Genomic DNA, 23,552 nt, shown 5'->3' on the forward strand with positions numbered 1-23,552 from the left:
GCTGATGCATAGGGGTACATGTACCCCAATGTTCATAGCAGCAATGCCAACAATAGCCAAAACATGGAAAGCACCTAAATGTCCATCACCTGATGAGTAGATCAAGAAGATGTGGTGTATATATACACAATGGAGTACTAGATGGCAATTAGAAAGAAGGAAATATGGCCATTTGTAGGAAAGTGGATGGACCTTGAGGGTGTCATGCTAAGCAAAATAAGTCAGGCAGAGAAGGACAGAAACCATATGTTTGCACTCATAGGTCTAACAGGAAAACAGGAGAAATCTAATGGAGGACCAGAGGGAGGGGAAGAGGATATGAGTTGGGGAGAGAGAGGGATGCAAAACTTGAGAGACTATTGAATGTTAAAAATGAACTGAGGGTTGAAGGGGAAGGGGGAGGGGGGGAAAAGAGGTGGTGGTGATGGAGGAGGGCACTTGTGGGGAAGAGCACTGGGTGTTGTATGGAAACCAACTTGACAATAAACTATTAAAAAAATAAAACAAATTCATTCCATTCTTCAACTCATTGCCAATAGGTTTCAATATATTTTATCCTGGATGTTTTTCAGTTCTTGGTTTTCACTGCATTTTTTTTTTATATTTTCTGCCTTTGTCTTGAATCTCATCAGGTCTTATCCATAAAGTCAATGTTTTCTTGTAAATTCAACTTTTCAATATTCTTATTTAGAAATCCTATACTATTGTTTCCAATATCTGGGTTTTTTTTCCTTAATGACTCATTTTCTTAACATAAATCATGTTTACTTTTTTGTTTTCTGAATGTCAAATAACTTTGAACTACAGAGTAGACACTGGAAATATGTGTTACAGACAGCAGATTCTTTTTTCCTCCTCTGACGAGTGGTGACTCTCGCCTCGAAGTGGTTTCTACTCCTAAGACATGGTCCTTCTGGATGATTTAGGAAATTCCAAGGGCGTTAACACTCCTTTTCACATGACAGGATTCCGACCCTTAAGTCTATCTCCTTGGGGGTGAGCACCTGCTTCATTCTCTGGTCGTCTCTCAGCCTTCCAGGTGATGGCTTCCCACTGCCTTGGAATACTGCCCCATACTGCCCAGTTCAGGAGACAGCAAAGCCTTCAGGATGTTATATGCCCATATGCCCCAACTGTTCTGTAGCCATCCATCTGCCCTGGGAGCCCCATGTTCCAGGCTGTGGCTTCTCAGAACAAAAGTCATAGCCTTCTTCCTTGCCACTACACAAGGACAAGTGGCCTCAGGGTAAACAATAACAACGACATTGTTCACTCTTCAGTAAGGACTTGTACATGACACATAATTTAAAGAAAGGTTTAAACCTTTCCTTAAAGGTTGTTTTATTTTTTAATGACTTAGATTTAATCATCAGAAGCAAAGTAAGTAGAAAGCTTACAATAGAGAAAAATTACATGTCAGCGCCTTTTGCAAATTCAGCTGGGACAGAAAGGGGCTGGGGCGGCCTCTCCACCTGATCCCTTCCAAACAAAGACGCCCACAGTGCCCTTTACAGTCTATGTCAGGGTAGAGGGAGCTTCTGCTGGCTCTGTGCCCTTAGGTCGCCTTGCCCACCACTCCCTCCTGATCAGCACTGGAAGCCCCAACTTGTGGCTCTGGTCATCACCCTTCTTTTTGTGGTCTGAGATGATGTCATCAATCCACAAGAGCAGAACTGCTGTCTCCACTGCTGTCTTGGATGTTTGCAGCTTGAAGCCAGGGGTTCCCAGATGCCCAGCTTTCTCACGTCCACCAAGGTACCAATCTCACAGCTTTTCTGGGTGTACTGGGACCAAAGGGAAGTAAGCAGACAGATGGTGCTGGCCCCACAGTTCTGGACAGTGGTACAAAGAAGGTCCTCTAAGTCCTGGACAATAGCCTTACGTCCTGTATGGCTACTGTTCGACATCAGTCACGGCCCTGGATTTTTGTCAAAACATGGGCCACAGCTTTTTCAGAGGCCCCAACTCCTGAAACCAGCTGGGGGTCCAGAAGGACACTGCGGCATCCTTGCATGGCATTCTTGAGGTTGCATTTCACTTTCAAGAGAGAATCTGCTGGCCCCGTGGAGGGGAATGGTATAGGGCTTAGGGTCTTTGCACTGAGTGATGAATGTAAAGTACTCCTCTCCAATTTCCTTGACAACCAAAACGCCTGCTGCTGTTGTCCCAGCATCCTCTCCTCTCAGCCCCTCTGGCCCATCCGACAATCCAATTATTGCCTGTCTAACAGGGAGTAAAACTCTAAAATGTCTGAACAAATATACCCAAGAAAGGAGTCAACTTAGAAGGAAGAGCCCCCCCCCCCCTCTCCAAGACTGAAATTGAAAGCTTGGACCTTTAAAAAGGTCTGGCTGTGGTGACAGGATGGGCCTGTTGGTCAAGCATCTAACTTGATTTTGGCTTAGGTCATGAGATAGAGCCCTGCAACAGGCTCTGAGCTGACACTGCTGCGACTGCTAAGGGTTCTCTCCCCCTCTGCCTGCCCCTCCTCCAATCACATGTACTCCCTTGCTCTCTCAAGATAAACAAACATTTAAACAATTAAAATTAAAAAAATAAGTGAAAAGGTCTGACTGTAGCCCACTGGATGGTCAAGACGACCTGGGCCAGAGATGGTGCACAATCAGCAGGCCAAGGCTGGGATGTCGGAGACCATGGGCTAAGACAGATGGCCAAGAACCCGAGGCTGACAAGCAGGGTACTGCACACAGAGACCAACAAGCTGGAGCCTTCTGCTGTGCCAGGAACTAAGGCTACAGCCACAGAACCTCAGCTGGGGTGGGCCAACATGAAAAGCTCCACGAAGGTGTTGGCAAACAGAGGCTGCCTGGCAGGAAATGAGGGGCCAGGACTGACATCAAAAACTTGCTAGAGAATAAGCAGCACTCCAGGCTGCACACGCATGCTAATGGCAACTGTGGACCCAGCAGGAACACAAGCCTACCACAACCAGGAAGAAAAAGCCCTTCCGCCAACACTATCCCTTCAGCGCCCTCCACTGAGCAAACTAAAATTTTCTTGGCAACGGAGAGATGTCCACATGGCCTGGCAAGACAGTAGTGACAAGGAGATTTAGGGCTGAGAGACAATAAATTAAGTGGCATCCCATGAATATATGATTCCATTCAGGGATCAAATCTCTTGCATTTTCCACCTACTTTTTGTTGCTCTTTACTGCCTTCGCAATAGTCCATCTATCACATAGATATATGTAACACAAATGGATAATCTCTCTATATTTGTTTTTGTCCAAATACGTATTGATGGCATAGCTTTTATTTTTTATCTACCTCAAGGTTGGCCATTTGGGCTATTATGTCATCAGTAGAAGTCAAAAGCTCTGGATAATGATTTGATATAGAATCTAGAGAATACTTTGAGCAGAGAACTGCCACTCATTTCAGACTACCTACTCTGAGGTTTATAAAACATGGCCATCTTAGCATTCAACAGAACACCTACGTTTCATTGACAAACGCTTATCCAAGATGTTCTGAAAGAGAAACATATTTCCACTAGTCCTCAAACAAAATTTAATTTACTCAAGAGCATATGAAACGGTCTCCTCAAATGGACCAGATAAATGTCAACAATCACATTTTTAGCTCATAATTTGAAACACTCTCAAGATGTTAAAGCTCAAAAAAGTCATGTACATAAAATGCATGCAGCGAGCTTGGAAGTGATGTGTCAATATTTTGATGTGTCAAATGCATAATGTGTAAGTACCCATTAAAAGGCATGTAGTTTGAAGGGATGGATTACACAAAACTAACTCAGATCAGTGTATTCTCTACAACAAAGGTTGTTCCTAAACATGTCAGTTTTAATATTATATAGTTAGCAGGAGTTTTTTTTTTTTATGTCATTATATAGGACTTTAAAGTTCTAGGCGGCAGACCAACAAACCACAACCCTGTGGGAACCACTTAAAAGCAAAACTTTCCTTCTAGTTCTTGTGGCAATACTTTGTTAAACAATAAGAAAGCTGTATTACAAAATCGAGTAACTTTGGCACCAAACACCACAAAGCATTTTTATGCAAGACTTATGCGTCTTCCAAAAATGTGTTCTTTTGTAAACAAGGTAAGAAAATTCAGCAGTGCTCACAACTCAGTAAGAGCTGACTGTACATCAGATAGGTAAATAAAGTGTGGACATGACTCCACACTTGAATTAGAGGATTTATCAGTCTGGGGAGCAGGGCACTGTAAATGATCTAACCCCTTGTCCCACAGGAATCAGACCTCACACAATCGTTAGAACTGCTAGGGAAGGCGCAGACTAAAGGATGGGTTGAAGGATCAGAGGAGTCATTACTGATTCATCAGTTTGAGAAGCCAAATGTACCCAGTCACCTAAGGGGGATTTTGAGGACAAAGTTATGCAGAGATCTGTCAACAATAGGTGTCCCTGTATAGTTCCTGCATCAGTGGGTTCCCAGGCTAGTGTCTAATGAATCAAGGCTGGTGATGGTGAAGCAGCAGTGATGACCAGCCATTATTAGAATCAGCTAGATGGTGAAACAGGATGGGAAGGACAGGTGGGAACCCACCAGGCACCATTTGTCTGCCCATGACCTCGTCTGACAGCATAAAGACCTTGGGAGAAAAATGGCTTCTGTTTCACTTCAGCCCTCCAAGTCTTACTCTTGCTCCTTTGACAAATTTATCAGGAGAAGGAAGAGGAGGAGGAGTGGGAGGAGGAAGAAGAAAAGAAAAAGGAGAAGGAAGAGGAGAAAGCAGAGGAGAGAGAAGGAGGAAGAGGAAGAAGAAGGAAGAAGAAGAACTTATACCTAGATGAACATAAACAATGCACCAACCATTTTTTTTTAACCACTCTGATTCTGGGTCCTCTGTTTGCCTCATTTTTATTTTTGGTTTTTCTTACTGACACTTGCAAGTAGACTCCATCTACACCACTTTTTCAAAAACTCAACAACACGGGTAAAAAGAGATGTTCTTATCTTCAGACACACTTCTTACAAAACAAGGTGAACTAATGAAGAGGAACAGAAAATTTGTTAGTAACGTTCTTTCAAGTTTCTACAGTGAGTCCAATTTTCTACTCCATAATACTGAAGAAAAAGAAATTCATTCTTTTGTAAGAACATTCCAAATGTTTTACTATAAAAAAAACTCCCCTCATTTTTTCAATTCTCACATTAATATGTATTGAACATCTACTAGCTTTGAAGCAGTATGCTTGATAATGAAGACAGAAGAATAAAGAGAAATGGTTAATATTCATAATATTCGAGAGTGCTTTATCTCTTTCAATAGACAAAACAATCTTTAACCAAAAAAAAGATGGACATATCACACTTGTTGATTTCAAAGCTTACTGTGAAACTACAGAGATCAAATCTGTATGTTCCTGGCATAAAGGCATATATATCAATAGAATACAATAGAGTGGCCAGAAATAAACCCCTGCTTACATAGTCAATTTTTTTATACAAGAGTGCAAAAACTATTTAATGGGAAAGGACAATCTTTAAACAACTGACACTGGGAAAACTGGATATCCAGATGCAAAAGAATCAAGTTGGGTTTTTTTTTTTCTTTTTTTTTTTTTTTACATTTATTTATTTTTGAGAGACAGAAAGAGACAGAGTGTGAACAGGAGAAGGGCAGAGAGAGAAAGAGACAGAGAATCTGAAGCAGGCTCCAGGCTCTGAGCTGTCAGCACAGAGCCTGACATGGGGCTCAAACCCACAAACCATGAGATCATGACCTGAGCTGAAGCGGAACGCTCACCTGACTGAGCCACCCAGGCGCCCCTCAAGTTGGGTTTTATTTATTATATACAGAAACTCAAAATGAAACAAACACCTACCTGTAAGAATAAAAATTATAAAACTCTTAAGAAAATATAAAGGAAAGTCTTAAGAACATTCACTTTGGCAATGATTTACACCAGCAGGACAGTCAACAAAATCAGACATAGATAAATGAGGCCATATCAAAATTAAACTTTCATATACCAGAGGACAGCATTAGAGTGAAAAGGCAATCCAAGCGATAAGAGAAAATATTTGCAAGTTATTTACCTGGTAAGAAGTTCATATCCAGATTCTATTAAGAATTCTGAAAACTCGACAATGAAAAACCCAGCTAATTTTTTAAATGGACATAGGACTTGAATAGCAACAGGTCTTCATAAAATATATATAGTTTGTAAATAAATGGCCTCCTATAAATTTTTAATTAATATGCCAAGAAGTGATCATATCAAGGAAATTGGTCAATTTCTAAAAATGTGTCAAAAATAACTCAAAGGAGAAAACCTAGATAATTCAACAACCATTATAGAAATTATATTGTTAATTCAACTGCCACCAAAAAGCTATCTTCCTAACCTTATTGCCCTCTAAAAAAAAACTTAGGCAGTTTTATTAGGAAGTTCTAACAGAATTTGATGATTCCATACGCTTCTCATAAATACTGTCTCAGAGAATAAGTGAGGGAAAATGATGTACCTCATGAAATACAGTGTTGCTATTAAAATCAAATGACAGGGGCACCTGCATGGCTCAGTTGGTTAAGTGAACAGATCTTGGTTTTAGATCAGGTCATGATCTCATGGTTCGAGCCCTGTCTCAGGCTTTGCACTCTCAGTGCAGAGCCTACTTGGAATTCTCTCCCTCTCCCACTCCTCTTGAAATAAATAAACTTTAAAAAAACAAATAATGACAGCACCGGAAGCATATAACAATTTCACTTATAAATAGAAAATGAATCACATAAAAAATACCAAGTAGCTAAGTCCAATAATATAAAAAAATACTATTAAGTATTGTTCATCTCAAAATCACAAAGACAGATCAAAATCAGTAAATCTATCATGTGAATTCACCATATTAGCATGACTTAGAGAAGCCACAAGATAATCTCACTACATGGAGAAAAATGTTTTTCCAAACCTGTATTAACCTTTTTTTGAAATCTTTAAAGAAATAAAACTTGTTGGAAAAGAATTAGAAATATGTTCAAGCTTTTCAAACCAAAAACTTAGAGCCAAGATTTTATTTAAGAACTTGAATTCCATTTAATGATAAAACCCAGAAAAACTCAACTCCGTTTTCCTTGCAATCCTACACCATCATACCAGTGGTCCTGGCAAAAATGACAACAAAATTAAGGATTCGAAGGAGAAAGACCTATTTGTCATCACTTGCAAATAATATCATTCATGTAAAACACTTTAGAAGACTTCTCAAACAAATTTAAAACCAGAGGTCAATAAAACTCTCTATTATAATCTCAATCTACCAAAAGGAAATATGGGGAAACTTAATGCCCAATAGCAAATAAAAATTAGAAAGTACAAAAGAAGATAAATTTTATATATATATTAGCTGTAACAAACTAAGGAATACCTGATATGTATCAAGGTAAAAGTCCTTCAAAGAACATAAAAGATTGGAATGAGCCATTTCACGTTCACAAGTTAAACAACTATTGTTTAAAGCCATCAACTTGGTCTGTAAATTGATGTACAACTTCCAAGAATTCCAATAAAAACATCTAATCAGTGGAAACTTAAAGTTTCAATGTTATATAAAAGTAATACAGGTCAACAGATAATTCATCAGTCCCATCCTATACCTTGCCTCAGATTCTCTTGGTCTCCCATGCCTAGGCCACCAAAGTAACTAACTACATAGGGACCCACATGGTCTTCTATCTTAAGGCCACAAATGACAATCTCTGATATCTCCTTATAGCTACCTCTGGAGAGTTATGGTATTATGGTATAAATCTTGAGATCTGCCTTCCCTTGGGACTGAATCAATGGCCTAGGTGTTACAACCACAAGTTCTTAAAATAGTCCAATGGTGGGAAGAACACCCAAAGTTTTGTATAAGCATGTCTGGTTATATCCCACGTGATAACATGGCCAACTATGTTTGTGAAGCAGTGGCCAGGTTAATAATGCATCCCCTTACACAGCAGTTAAACCTTGTCTAAGGCTCTCTCTGTTAGAGATCCTGTGCAGAAAAAGACCACTTTGAAAATAAAATTTCATACAGTGTGCCAGTTTAGCAAGAACAAATTTCTCAGTAAATAAAGAACTCAGAAATACACACAGATGCATATATATATGAATAGATGATATAGGATATGATTTATATATGTAAAATTGGCAATAAAAAGAGGCAGTTTCTTGAGTTTCAAAAAGAAAAATAAGTGATTTAGTAAATGAGGCTGGACAAACTAGCTCACTTTATAAAGATGAAAAAAGCTGAGGTCCATTATCACAGAGTATTTTTTAATTACCTCACAAGAGATTAAAGACTTAAGCATGAAACAGTCAACTAAAATGCAGAACCATAATGTAGAAACACATTTATTAAAATTTAAGATGCACAAGACTTGGCTGTATCACAGTGAAAAACACTGAGAGACTACGGACTAGCAGAAGATGTTTGTAATGTGTACAACTAAGAAAGGAATAGTATCTGAGCTACACAAGAAACTCCACCAAAGCAACAAGAGACAAGAAACCCAGATAAAGATTGGCAAGTATTAATACACATTCAGATAACAACCACAGAAATGTACTACATAGGTAAGTTCACCCTCAGTATAAATCAAATAAAATCAAGTTGCAACAGAGATGAATACCTATCTATCAAATTGAGGATCATTAGAAAGTAAGAAAAGCTTAAAACTGCAGAAGATATGGCTAAAACTAGAACCATGTCCTTACACTTCTCTGTTAGGAGGTTCTCAAACACGCACAGCTGCTCTAAAGATCAATGTCATAATAGGTTACCGAAGTTAAGGACACATTTACCGTGTGACTTGGTAATTAATTGTACTCCTTGACACATACCTCAAAGAAACTCTTGCACCAAAGCCTACAAAGTGATATATGCAAGCATTCATTCCTGTTACTTGGTAGAAGGCAATGCAAATGTCCACCCTTGAAGACACTAATAAATAAAATGTGGTCTGTGCATGACTGGACATTATCAAATAATCAAAAAAAAGTTTTAGATTCTTCAACATGGTTCGTTTCCTAAATAACGTTGAATAAAAGTCACCATCTTCCTTGTAAATTTTAGAAGTATAACAGGATATGTTTTAAGAATATATAAAATTGAGTTATTAGAAAGAAAAGCATTAAACAGAAGTTCTTCTGGAATCTTAAATAAGATTTTAGATTGGAAAGTAAAAGAAAAAGCAGTTTAAAATAAAAACAGTGGTTATCACAGATAAACAGCAGCAGCAAACTATAAACCAAGAAGAATCATCAACTCGGTTCTATATGTCAAGGTCCAAAACCAAACAAAACGATGGAATGAAGAAGGTTTCATTTTAATATGCCCCTAAATACATGTTAAATACTACTTTAAATGTTACAACATGTTGGGGTGCAAGGGGACAAATTTCAGTGGTTTTAATATGTGCAGAAATTATCAGGAATTCTAGGGTTTCAATAACTAAGGAAGAGCAGAGAATGATGAAGAACAAAGCAGAAGTGTTTTCTCTGTTTAGCGAAAAGTGGAAAGCTTATACCAAAAATAGAGTAGAATAAAAGGTACATATGCAGTGGGGAAACTACAAGTCATGGTCACCATAGAATGCAGTTCTGAACTGTCAAAGTCATTGCAGGCCATGTGAAGGAGCAGGTACTGTATGCTGTGGGCCATCAGAGGCCACATTCAGTCCTAAAGCTGTGGACCAATATGGACAGACTTACCATTATCAAGATCCTTGGGGTGCTTGCTGATATGAAACATTCAAGAACATACCCAAGGAAAGCAGAAGAAAAACCATCAAGAGGTCTCTCCCCTACCCCCCAAATCCCTTATGTATGATGAGAATAGCTAAGATATTTAACAATTAAATTTCCATGCAACAGTTTTAAATAAAGGGAAGAGACAGAAAAGACTAAGTTTGTGTAGCATTTATACACTGGTCTCCATACACATAAATAAGGAAGAAAAACTAAGTTTCAGGCTAATGCTGGAGGTAAGGAGATCAACCTTCTCAAAGGAGGTCCCAGAGAAGGTCACAGAATAACTTTTCCAACACTTTAGAAGAATCCCCAAATGAGACCAGAAAAATGACAAGGCTTCTATGAGCCTACCTAGAAGAGTTGGTACAAGAAAAAGAGAGGTGAGAAAGGCAGAAACAAAGATAAATGTCAGAAGCAGAACTCTGGGAAGTGGTAACTCTCCAAACACATCAGGATTGTGGATTGACTTTATCTTGACTACTATAAATACCACACAGACTGTAGTTTTTCTAGTAACTGAGATGTGCAACTTGCTACTGTGGTTTATGTGAACAGTCATGAGGCAAACTTATGGATGGCAGTTATTTTCAGTGAAGAAGTCTGTTCCTTCCAATTCTGGATGCTTCATCTGTAGATCCTTTCCTTCCCACTCCCTTTTCTTTCCATTTTCTTCCATATTTCATGCACTCTTCCTCTTAAGGATCTTTTAGTTTCTATCCCTTCCTCCGTTTTCCATTTGTTAAACACTTTAGGTCCTTTTCTTATCCCTTTGCTTTTTGAAAAAGTTTTTCCTTTTCAAAACCCCATGTAATGTGAGGTTTCTTCTGAGACTCCTCATTCTGAGGCTCTTCCTGACCACCTCTTAATTCAATCCAGGCCTAAGTCAACATCCATCGAGTCCCCCTCCTTCAGCACCTAGAACAAGGGAGAACGAATGGGCAACTCTACTCCGAAAATAGCAGTAAAACTTCTTAGAAGTGCAATACTTGTAGACATGAAGCAAAGACACTCTTAGCAGAATTCAGTCTTCCTGACAAGTTACTTGTCAATTCAGCATGTAAAACCCACACTTATTAGCACTCCTTTCTCCTCCTTTAACAGTCTCCATCTCAATAAAGGCAATTGTATTCTTCTAGTTATTGAGAACAAGTCCTTTATCTAGGACTCCCCTCTTATTCTGAAACCCCACATACAATCCATTGGCTAATCCGCTTCATTTTACCTTCAAGTATTCAGAGCATAAGCACTTCACACCACATTGTCTACTATCCCAACTGTCCAAAGAGTCATCACCACCTTTTGCCTTCAGTATCACAGCAGCTCCTTCCCTCCTTTGCCTTTTACAATCTACTGTGCCTCACTGACAGAGTAAGGACAAGAAAGTGGGATTCTACAAAGTTGCCTCCTATTCTCATTCAGTGTAAAATCTGCAGTCTGCGCCATGGCCTTTAGGGGTCTACACAGTATGAGACCCAAATACTTTCCAACCACATCTCTTCCCAGTCTTCCCTACCAGTACCACTATTCTCCAGCCAGACTTTCTTACACTTTGTCCTATATCTGAAATATTGTGCTCTCATTTATCTGCATGACTCACTCCCTTCAGATCTTGCCTTCAATTTCACCTTCTCCCAGAGTACTAGTTTGATTACTAACGAGTAAGGGTTTGTATCACACATCTATACCCCAACTTTAAGATTCCCATCTGACAAATAGGATCCTGATACACCTAATTCTCAAAGCCCATTAGGCTTGTGGTCCCAAGACCCAGAATACTACAGCACACTAAATAGCAGTTTTTTGAACAGGCATATACACATGGACACCAACTACAGCTATCCTTCTAGGAATCGGGGGGCGGGGGGGATGGGAAGGAGTCATTTCAAGGACAGTAAAAGACAAAAATTAACTGCAAACTTTCTAAGCTATGCCTAAGGACTAAGGATCTGGCTTCTCATTTAGCACACCTCTACAGAGTGGCTACTCTTCTCTGCAGATGGGGGAAGCCAACAGACATTTCCCTTACTCCATCCCTTTGGACTGTTCTAACAGTAAAATCAAGTCACCAGTATCTCCTTGGAGGAAACTTGTACTCCTGTTTGGGTGCCCAAAATTTTGCAGCTGCTATTTCAGATGGGACCCCCAAATCACCTAGGAGCTCTGAGATCCACCAGGGCATGAATTCTTTTTTTTTTTTAATATTTTTATTTATTTTTGAGAGACAGAGACAGCACAAGAAGGGGAGGGTCAGAGAGAGAGGGAGACATAGAATCTGAAGCAGGCTCCAGGCTCTGAGCTAGCTGTCACCACAGAGCCTGACGCGGGGCTCGAACCCACGAACCATGAGATCATGACCTGGGTGGAAGTCAGACACTTAACCGACTGAGCCACCCAGGCACCCCCAGGGCATGAATTCTTGAGCCCCACAGGACGGTACCGATTACTGGATTTGCTAAACACAGCAAACTTACAGGATGTAGTAAAACTCAATTCTAAGAGGGAAATGTTAAGTGCCTTATTAAGAAATAAGAACAAGTCAATATAAAAAACTAAAAAAAAAAAAAAAAAGGAAACAAGAACTATTTAATTTTATACCACAGGGAAACAGAGAAGCAGAGTAAGTTCAAAGTTAGAAGCAAGTAACAAACACCAGAGTAGAATTAAGGGAAATAAAATATAGTGACAATAGATAAAATCAATGAAAAGAGTTGGTTTTTTGAAAAAATAGAATACACAAACCTTTTGCCTTTGCTAGAAAAATGTCTCAATTTCAAAGTGAAATATCTAAGACTATAAAAGATAACACACAACTACCAACAATCACTGCCTTGAAAAATTATAGACCAATACGTGGAGTAACCTAAAAGAAACAGATAAATTCCTATAAATAAACAACCTACCATGACTGAATCAAAAACAGACAATCTTAACAAAGATTACTAGTAAGGAGAATCAGTCAGTAATCACAAAGATTACAAACTTCCGCCGAGAACCAGATAGCTTCAGTGGGTAATTTTACTGAGTATTTAAACAATGAATCCCAATATTCCTCTAACTCTAAAAAATAGAAGTGAATATTTCCAATCTTATTTAAGTTTTTTAATGTTTATTTATTCTTCAGAGAGACACACACAGAGTGTGAGCGGGGAGTGGTAGAGACAGAGAGAGAGACACAGAATCGGAAGCAGGCTCCAGGTTCTGAGCAGTCAGTAAGGAGCTAGACACAGGGCTTGAACTCACAAACTGTGAGATGGTGACCTGGGCCAAAGTCAGATGCTCTACCAACTGAGCCACCCAGGAGCCGCTAATCATAGTTTCTAAGACCAGCATTACTCTCCACCAAAACAAAATGGGACACTAGAATAAAATTACACACCAATATCCATGAGGAACACAAATGCAAAACTCGTCCAAGTATTAGCAAACAAAATTCAACAATACATTAAAAGATCATACACACAGCAGGATCAACTGGTATAATTTATCCTAGAAAAGCAAGAATGGTTCAATATATGTGCAGGTTGAGGGGAGACGTGGAAACAAAGTTGTATAACACATTAATAAAATTAAGGTTTGAACCATGACCCTCTCAATAGATACAAAAAAAAAAAAAAAAAAAGCATTTGACCAAATTCAACATCCTTTCATGTTAAAAACTCCCATGGTGAACTTTAAAACCTTAAAAACTTTCCTGATTAAAAACTCTCAAAATTGTTATAGAATAAACATACTCTAACATAATAAAAACCATGTCACACAAGCCCACAGTTAACAAGATACTCAGTGGTGACAATTCAAAAGTTTCGCCTCCAAAATTGAGGAACAAAACAAGGGTACCCATAATCTTGGCACTTTGACTCAACATAGTTTTGCAAGTCTTAGCCAGTTACCAGGCAAAAGAAATAAGTCATCCAAACTGAAGAGGTAAAACTGTTATTAGTTGCACGTAACATATTGTATACAGACACCAAGAAAAAAACTATGTGAGGAAACCAATTCGGTATAGCTTTAAGATATAAAAAGCACACAATAATCAGTTTTTTCTCTATACTATTAGAAATTATCTCAATGAAAAATATTTACAATAGCATCAAATATAAAATGCTCAGAAATATATTTAACAAAAAGGTAAAAAATATGTACACTGAAAACCTTAAGATAATCATCAAAGATTTTGAATACAAATGTTAAGATATTCTGTGTCCACAGGTTAGTATGATTATTGTTAAAACGTCTTTATGACCTATGCAGATCTAGAGATTCAATGTAATCCTACAGAATTCCAATGACATTTTTAACAGAAATATAATGATCCTGAAATTTGTATGTCACCACAAAAGATTCTAAACAGCCCAAGCAATCTTGACAAAGAACAAAACCACAGGTTCATACATTTCCTGATTTACAACTGTATTTCATTGCCATAGTAATCAAAATGATATGGTATTGGCATAAAAGCAGACACATATCAATAGAGAGCCTAGAAATAAACCCAGACATTTATAGATAGATAGATAGATAGATAGATAGATAGATAGATAGATAGCCAATGTTTGAAAAAAAAAAAAAGGGCCAAAATTACACAATGGGGAATGAATCTCTTCAAAACAATGGTCAAGAGAAATAATTTGTACAATTTATTTGTGTTTCAGCTTTATTAAGTATGTTTGAAAGAGAAACCTTCACAAAGTCTATTTAGTCACTATTCCATTCTTTGTTGAAAAATAGTTCAAAAACGTTTATCTTTAATAAGTTAACCTGTATAGAAATCATAACTGGATGTCTTTATGCATTCAAAGTAGCATTTTTATGTTAAAACCTTAGTCATTTTGATCAAAAAGAAGAACACTTTTTTGGTAAGGTTAGCTTTGTATTTTCTGGTGGGGGGGCATGGGTGGTTGCTTTTGTTTATTTTATAACTTCAAGCATGGCCTTTTCTTACTTTCCATTTCTTCCCAAGAGTTTAGTATTGTTTTATTAGCTTTTGAAAATCACAACATGTACACAAATTATATTAACTCTATAGCAAATTATTTCATATGTTTAAGTTTCTCTGTGTCCCTTTATCATCAATTTTCTTTTTTTTTTTTTATTTATTTTTGAGAGAGAGAGAGAGAGAGAGACAGCATGAGCAGGGGAGGGTCAGATAGAGAAGGAATCACAGGATCTGAAGACAGGCTCCAGGCTCTGAGCTAGCTGTCAGCACAGAGCCCAATGTGGGGCTCGAACCCATGAACTGTGAGATCATGACCTGAGCTGAAGTCGGATGCTTAACCAACTGAGCCACCCAGGCGCCCCATCATCAATTTTCTTAAGGACTTATAGCTAAACTGCTCTGCCAAAGCTACTTCTCTCAGATGAGTGAACCTAAGCCTCAGCATGGCAGGCTCCTTCCCCAGAAGACTAACAGAAACGCCCGGCACAAACCATGCCTCCTGACCAGAGTCTAGCATGGCTTCAGCTCTAGTGGAAGTAGCATCAGGTCTCACTTAACAAGCAGACCACCCCCAGATAAAACTCACCATCTTCAGGCCAAGGACCAAACACTGCCCACAGCAGGCAAGGAGAACTGCTGCAGATGGCGGGCCTGAAGGATGGAGTAGCCAAAGCACAAAAGCACAGAGCATGCCACACCCACCAGACACTCCCTGCAGTGCCAGGCTCTGGACACTCTAGGACTGCGTAATCATAACGCCACTACCCTAAGGAGCAGAAACGTCACAGGCTTTTCTAACACAGAGAACAAGGCAGAGGCTTAGACAAAATGCCAAGACAGAAGAAGAAGCCATCCCCAAAAAACAAGGTAAGGTAATGGTCATTGATCTAATCAAAACAGATACAAGTAATATGCATGATGGAGAATTTAAAGTAATGATCAGGGGCACCTGGGTGGCTCAGTCGGTTGAGCATCCGGCTTCAGCTCAGGTCATGATCTCACAGATGTGGGTTCGAGCCCCGCATCGGGCTCTGTGCTGACAGCTAGCTCAGAGCCTGGAGCCTGCTTCAGATTCTGTATCTTCCTCTCTCTCTGACCCTCCCCTGCTCATGCTGTCTCTTTCTGTCTTTCAAAAATAAATAAATGTAAAAAAATTTTTAAAAATAAAAAAATAAAGTAACAATCAAAGGGATACAACTAGCCAGGCTTAAGAATGGAAGACTTCAGGGGTGCCTGGGTGAGTTCAGTCAAGTAAGTATCTGACTGTTGATTTCAGCTCAGGTCATGATCTCACAGTTTGGGAGATGGAGCCCCACTACAGCTGTGCTGACAGTGCATAACCTGCATGGGATTCTCTCACCTCCCTCACTGCCCCTCCCCCTGCTCATGTGCTCTATCTTGCTCTTAAAATACATAAATAAACAAAAATCAGAGAATGGAAGACTTCAGGGAGACCCTTAAGACAGAAATCAAAGAGCTAAAAACAACCAGTCAGAAATAATAAATGCAGTAACTGAAATTCAAAATAGACTGAATTTAATGACCACAAAGATAGACAAAGCAATGGAACATGTAAGTGATTTAGAAAGGTAAATAATGAAGCTGAAAAAAATAGAGAAAAAAAATTATGGAACATGAGAATAGACTTAGTAACTTAGTGACTCTATCTAATGTAGTAACTATTAATTACAAGAGTCCAAGAAGAAGGAGAGAGAGAAAAGAGCACGTAAAATTTGAGGAAATAATGGCTGAAAATTTCTATAATCTGGGGAAGGAAACAGACATCCAAATCTAAGAAGCATAAACTCCCAATACAATTTTTAAAAGCAACACCAAGACATATTGTAGTTAAATTTGCAAAATGCAGTGTTGAAGAAAAAATCCTAAAGGCATCAAAATGAAGTCCCTAACTTACAAGGAAGACACATAAGACTAGCGCAGATCTCTGCACAGAAACTTGGCAAGCCAGTAGGGAGTGGCAGGATACATCCAACATGCTGAATGGGAAAAACTGCAGCCAAGAACACATTATCCAGCAGACTATCATTCAAAAGAGAAGTAAATATAAAGAGTTTCCCAGACAAACAGAAACTAAAGGAGTTTATGACAACTAAACCAGCCCTATAAGAATTAGTAAAGGGAACTCTTTAAGTGGAAATGAAAGACCAAAAGTGACAAAGACTAGAAAGGAACAGAGAAAAATATCTAGAAACAGTGACAAAACAAGTAATAAAATGGCACTCAAAACATTATCAACAATAACTGAATGTAAATGGACTAAAAGCTCCAATCAAAAGACATAGGATATAGAAAAAAATAAGACCCCTCTATACGCTGTCTACAGGAAGCTCATTTTAGAACTAAAGACATCTGCAAATTGCAAGTGTTAAGATGAACATTTACCATACAAATGGACATCAAGAATGCCAGAGTAGCAATACTTATATCAGACAAACTAGATTTTAAACCAAAGACTGTAATGAAGAGGGGCACTGTATCATAATAAAGAAGACTACCCAAGAAGTTTTAACAATTATAAATATTTACGCCCCCAACTAGGAACACCCCAAAATATAAAACAATTGATAACAAACATAAAGGAGTTCACTTATAATAATAATAGTAGGGGATTTGAACATCCCATTTACATCAACAGACAGAAAATAAACAAGCAAACGACACACTGGACCAGATGCACTTAACCAACATATTCAGAACATTTCATCCTAAAGCAGAATACACATTCTTTTCAAATACACATGAAATATTATCCAGAACAAATCACATACTAGGTCACAAATCAGGCCTCATCAAGTACAAAAAGAATGAGATAGTACCATGCACATATGCTGACCATGCTGCTATGAAACTTGAAATCAACCTCCAGAAAAATTTTGGGAAGACAATAAATACATGGAGGTTAAACAACATGCTACTGAAGAATGAATGGTCGACCAGAAAATCAAAGAAGAAATAAAATATCTATGTGGAAACAAATGAAAATGAAAACATGACAATACAAAACCTTTGGGATGCCACGAAAGCAGTCCTAAGAGAGTAGTATACAGCAAGACAGGCTGCCAGAGAAGAACGGAAGTAATGAAGAGGAGAAATGAATGATATAAAAACTAAAAAAAAAAAAGTTTTCAGCAACACATCAATGAAATCAGGAGCTATTTGAAAAAAAATTAATAAAACTGATAGCCCCCAGACTTATCAAAAAGAGAAAGGACTCCAATAAATGAAACAAGAAATGAGAGATGAGAAATAACCAATACAAGAGAAATATAAATAATTACAAGAAAACGGTATGAAAAATTATATGCCAAGAAACTGAACAATCTGGAAGAAACAGATATATTCCTAGAAACATAAAATATCAAAACTGAAACAGGAAGAAATAGAAAACTTGAACAGACTGATAACCAGGAAAGCAACTGAATTAGAATAAAAAATCTCCCAACACACACAAGTCTAGGGCCAGATGGCTTCCCAGGGGAATCTATTCAACATGTAAAGAAGAGTTTATACCTATTCTTCTCAAACTATTCCAAAAAATAGAAATGGAAGGAAAACTTCCAAATTCATTCTATGAGGCTAACATTACCCTGATTTCAAAACCAGACAAATAATCTACTAAGAAAGAGAACTAGAGGCCAATATCCCTGATGAACATGGATACAAAAACTCTCAATAAACTACTAGCAAATTGAATGCAACAGTACATTAAAAGAATCATTTGCCACAAACAAGTAGGATTTATGCCTGGGCTGCAAGGAGGGTTCAATCTTCATAAATCAATCAATGTGATACACTATGTTAGTAAAAAACCAGATAACAATGATGTGATCCTCTAGGTAGATGCAGAAAAAGCATGTGACAAAGTCCAACATCCATTCATGATAAAAACCCTCAACAAAGTAAGGTTAGAGGAAGCACACCTCTACATCATAAAGGCCATGTACAAAAGACCTGCAGCTAATATTATCTTCAATGGGGAAAAACTAGGACCTTCTCCTCTACCATCAAGAACAAGATAGGAATGTCCATTCTTAACACTATTATTTAACATAGTACTTCAAGTTCTAGCCACAGCAATCAGACAACAAAAAGAAATAAAAGGCATCCAAATTGGAAAGGTAGGAGTCCAACATTTACTCTTCACAAAGGACATGATACTCTATATAAAAAAAACCTAAAGCTTGCCCCCAAAAACACTAGAACTGATACACAAATTTAGCATATCACAGAATGCAAAAATCAATGTACAGAAATCTATTACATACACCAATAATGAAGCCACAGAAGGAGAAATGAAGGAATTGACCCCGTTTACAATTGCACCTAAAACCCTAAGATACGTAGAAATAAACCTAACCCAAGAGGTAAAATATCTATATTCTGAAAATAATACAACACTGTTTAAATAAATTGAAGAGGGCACAAAGAAATGGAAAAACATTCCATGCTCATGCATTCAAAGAATATTGTTAAAGTGTTTTTATTACTCAAAACAATCTACTTACTTATATCTTAATACCACCAACATTTTTCACAGAACTACAACAATCTTAAAATTTGTATGAAACCACAGAAGACTCCAAATAGCCAAACAGTCATGAAAAAGAAAACCAAAGCTGGTTTTCTTTTTCATGTAGTCAGAATGGCTACAATTAACAACATGGAAAACAACAGATGTTGGCAAGGATGTGGAGGAACAGTAAATCTCTATGTTGGTCGGAATGCAAACTGGTACAGTCATTCTGGAGAAGAGTATGGAGGTTCCCAAAAAAGTTAAAAACAGAACTGCCTTACAATCCAGCAACTGCACCACTAGAGGTTTACCCAAATGACACACAAATACTAATTTGAAAGGATACACCCAGCCTGTTGTTTAACTCAACATTATCAATAATAGCAAAGTTATGGTAAGAGTCCAAATGTCCCTGGGCTGACAGATAAAGAAGATGTGGCATATACGTGTATATAGATGTACGTATACATACACATACAATGGAGTATTACCCAGTCACAAAAAAATAATGAAATTTTGTCTTTGCCATTTGCAGTGACAGGAAAGGAGCTACAGAGTATTATGCTAAGGAAATTAAGTCAGTCAAAGAAAGACAAATATCCCATGATTTTACTCATAAATAAAATTTAGGAAATGAAACAAAGGAACACAGCGGGTGGGGTGGAAGAGGCAAACCAAGAAACAGAACAAACTGAGGGTTCTGGTGGGAAGGTACACAGACAGGATGTCTTAAATGAGGGATGGGGATAAAGGAGGGCACTTGTGTGGATTACCAGGTGTTGTACATTAAGTGATGAGTCACTAAATCCTACCCCTGAAACTAATATTACACTGCATGTTAACTAGCTGGATTTTAATTAAAATTTGGGGGGAAATAAAGAGCTTAGAGCAAAACCTTCAATAAGATTCTATAATTAAAAATTCCTCACCTGAACCGCAAAACACACGTAATTATTGTCATGTTACTATATTCCAAATTCTCTCAAGAATGCAACAGCAGAGTGTCTAATTCATTACATGGTGTGAATGCCTTGGGGTGGCGGTTCCCAAACTTCAGTATATTAGGATCACATGGCAGAGTTGTTTGTCGAGACACAAATTGCTGGGCCCCATTCCCACAGTTTCTAATTAAGTAGGTCTGAGGTGGAGCCCCTGAATTTGCATTCTGACAAGTTCCAAAGCATACCGATTCTATCTGGGAACCACACTCAGAACCACCAATGCATTAGCACTGGATTCTCCAGCAAAAACTGGAAAAAAATGCTTCTCTAATGTGAGGAACAGGAGATTACATTCATTTTCTCTTCCAAAATATATCAGGAAGAATGACATGTGATATCTACAAGTGTTTAAGGATAAACAATTGCAGGTGGTAAGGCAGATGTGGTCTAGCTCTGCCACATTTAGGATGTAAGAGTATTTGAATAAATATTTATGATGGCTTAACCTTGATACAATTAAAACCAAATACCGGTAAACTCCTGTACTCCAAATTCATTATTTTAGGGAAACAATACAAACCATGGCGTACTAGTTGGATCATTACAATGGATTCTCATTTACAGCCTCTCTTTTTAAAACTAATCAAGACTGAGCCATAATTTATTGTGTTTGTAATCACCCTCTATCCAAAATACGAGGCATTCTTCGATCGTAAGTGTCAGTAACCTATTACCACCACCTCATATTCTTGAAAGGCCACAAGCTCTTCACACATTATTTAACACCAGTCAAGCAATGAGTTACTGTAGTTATATTTCATGGGGAATTTTCTAACAAGCATGATACCTAATATTCAGTAACTATTTAACATGTTAGTACATGCTAAGCCATCAGTATGCAATAAATGCCAGTAAAACTTATATAGGTCCCAAAACATTTTCAGAATGTGAAAAACAAAAGGTCATCTGGATCATCTAAACATGAAGGAATTATGTGAGATTTTAAAAAGAAGTAACTTTGTTAAGTGAAATGTTAAAGGTACCCGGATAGCTGTGCAGGCCATTTACCACACAGGCCGAGCACGGCTGTCCTCACCCTGCCGCCTGCATACGGGAACCTGGCTCTAACAGTCTTCGCGCTGAACAGTCAACCAGTCAGGATGGCCCCCTGTGCTCCGACTATTTGCGTCAACAGCACGGTTGATGCTGGTCAGCTACTTTCTTTCTGGGCATCTGGAATTTTTGTACATGCCAAAGCAGAGGACGCCTATGTGAACACCGTGGACACTATGTCTCTAGTGGGCTTCCCTCAGAAGAACCATCACACACATGCTGCTCAATTTTCATTGCTGGTGCAGCAAAGTAGGTGCTTTGTGTGACCCTTCGGGGAAGGTGAAACCCTCAGAGTAAACATGTATTCTTTCTGGCTCTGCGTGTGTTTTCTCTTATGACCCCGCTGTGAATCCTCTGTACTTCACTGTTGTCAAGTTTACCCATGAGTCCAGCTAGACACAGAATCCCCCAAGTTCTTCCATTGAATCTCCAAATAGAGGAGTATTCTTGCAGATGCCCAACACAGCAGTTTTCAGAAACCAGGATTCTTACCTGCTGATATGCTTCATAGATCACATCAAATAGAAAAGCCTGTGGCATTTCGCTTGCTCTGTGTCGTGCACGTTCTAGTGAATGTTCCAAGCAACCATCAGCAGATGGACTGATTACAGTTGACACAAGAGGTCGAATTGCTCCTGCTGCCTAAAGAACAAACAGAGATCCAATTAACATTTATTTCACGTAGAGCATATTTCAAAGTCAAACTCTAAACTCTCTCATTTTGGGGAGGTTTTATTTCTAGCTTCAACAAGCAACCTGAAGAAAATATTTGAACAAGTGTTAATTTGGTTAATCAGTATTTCATATCGAAAAAACCTATTTCTTAATACTACAGTTCCAAGTAAGCGGTAGAGATATTCTTTTCCATTATAAGTTCATATTTATTTTTTATCACTGGCCATGGAAGGCTCATTCTGGATCAGAATGGTAAGATACAAGTGGCTATTCTGTGAATGTGAGAGAGAGAGAGAAAAGAGTTACTGTGGAAAAACAGAAGGATTACACATCAGTATTTCCTAGTGGACTTGCAAAAGATTTATGTTAAACACAGATAATTAAGGAAACAAACCTATCTCGTAAGATGGCCACAATGAGACTCAATCTGAGTTACAATGAATCTATGTCATACTCTAATTCCTGTAATTAAAAAAAATTCCCTTCCAACTACCTCAGTGCAATGGGCCCTCATATAAAGTAGCCGTTGATTTCAATTGCTCTAATCAATCTGCCTCATTTATAGATACATCTAAACATTCAAAAAGGTACCTTCATACCTGACAATTTGTCCGTGTAGGAGGCCATTAACCAAACCTCCACTGAAAGTTCCTATTTTATCATAACTAATACATAGATACTGAAGCCCATCAAATTGATAAGGCAACAATTTTGGTCTTGAGAATACTAGTATTTGTACAAAAGAAATAGTCGATAAACTGGCTTATAAAATCCAAGAGCCTGGCTGAAAATCAAAGCTAATGTGTGAGCCAAGTAGACAGTTTATAAACTGTCACAATTCCCAGTGACTTAAGTAGAAATTTGGAGCCTCAGAATAAAAGCAAAAATGAGTGGACTGCCAGGACTGACAGGGAGGCAGTGATGTCCAAGTAGGTCAAAGTTCAGTAAGGAGCAAATCCAACCGGTCAAGCCCAACATCTATCAGTAAAGGTTAGAAGACAAGAGAAACACATACACGTTTGAGTGCACACACGACTTTTTAAGGGAAAAGTTCTATTTACATTGCAACTATGTACAAGTAATATTGGAATTCTATACTAGGCCATGAAGCAAACATTCTATTTAATATAGAATGTGAAACACAAGATATCAGCAAGAGGACCTCAGTAGACTTTGTCTCCAGTCAAAGAAGTAGTGAATAATATTTTAACAACAACCATTTAAAGTCTTTGAAGGGCATGCAACAAATGAAGTATTTTTTTAAGAAAATCCACTAAATCTTGGTAAACACAGAGAGCTTGTGGTACTCAAGGCATGAGTACTTCTTCCTTAATAATTCACCCAGCTCAGTGTGACTTAAGTTCTACTAGGAGCAGGTATGGATGAAAAGATGGGGCTCCCTCTCCCATGATCTCCCAGAGAGGCGGGCAGGGTGTTAGCAGCCCATTGGGCCCCAGGTCATCGAGGCTAAATTAAGGAAACTGTGGACAAGAGATTGCAGACTCCCTTCCAACCACATAGCCACTACTCATGAGTGGATTATCTACCCCAGCCACAGTTAGGCAGAGAATGAGTATTAGGCCCTGAATATCCTTAACCCCCA

The 23,552-nt window shown here is 38.3% G+C and overlaps 1 protein-coding gene across 1 annotated transcript in view; it reads right to left on the reverse strand.

The window, feature by feature from the left end:
• CRPPA (CDP-L-ribitol pyrophosphorylase A) overlaps positions 1-23,552 on the reverse strand; it is a 189,599-nt gene that overhangs the window by 130,241 nt on the left and 35,806 nt on the right. Inside the window, exon 4 of the mRNA XM_029919056.1 lies at positions 21,767-21,916. Coding sequence (XP_029774916.1) covers positions 21,767-21,916 — 150 coding nt within the window. The remainder of the gene's footprint in view (positions 1-21,766; positions 21,917-23,552) is intronic.

This window comes from Suricata suricatta, chromosome 2, assembly GCF_006229205.1.
Source record: "Suricata suricatta isolate VVHF042 chromosome 2, meerkat_22Aug2017_6uvM2_HiC, whole genome shotgun sequence".
Classification (NCBI taxonomy): Eukaryota; Metazoa; Chordata; class Mammalia; order Carnivora; family Herpestidae; genus Suricata; species Suricata suricatta.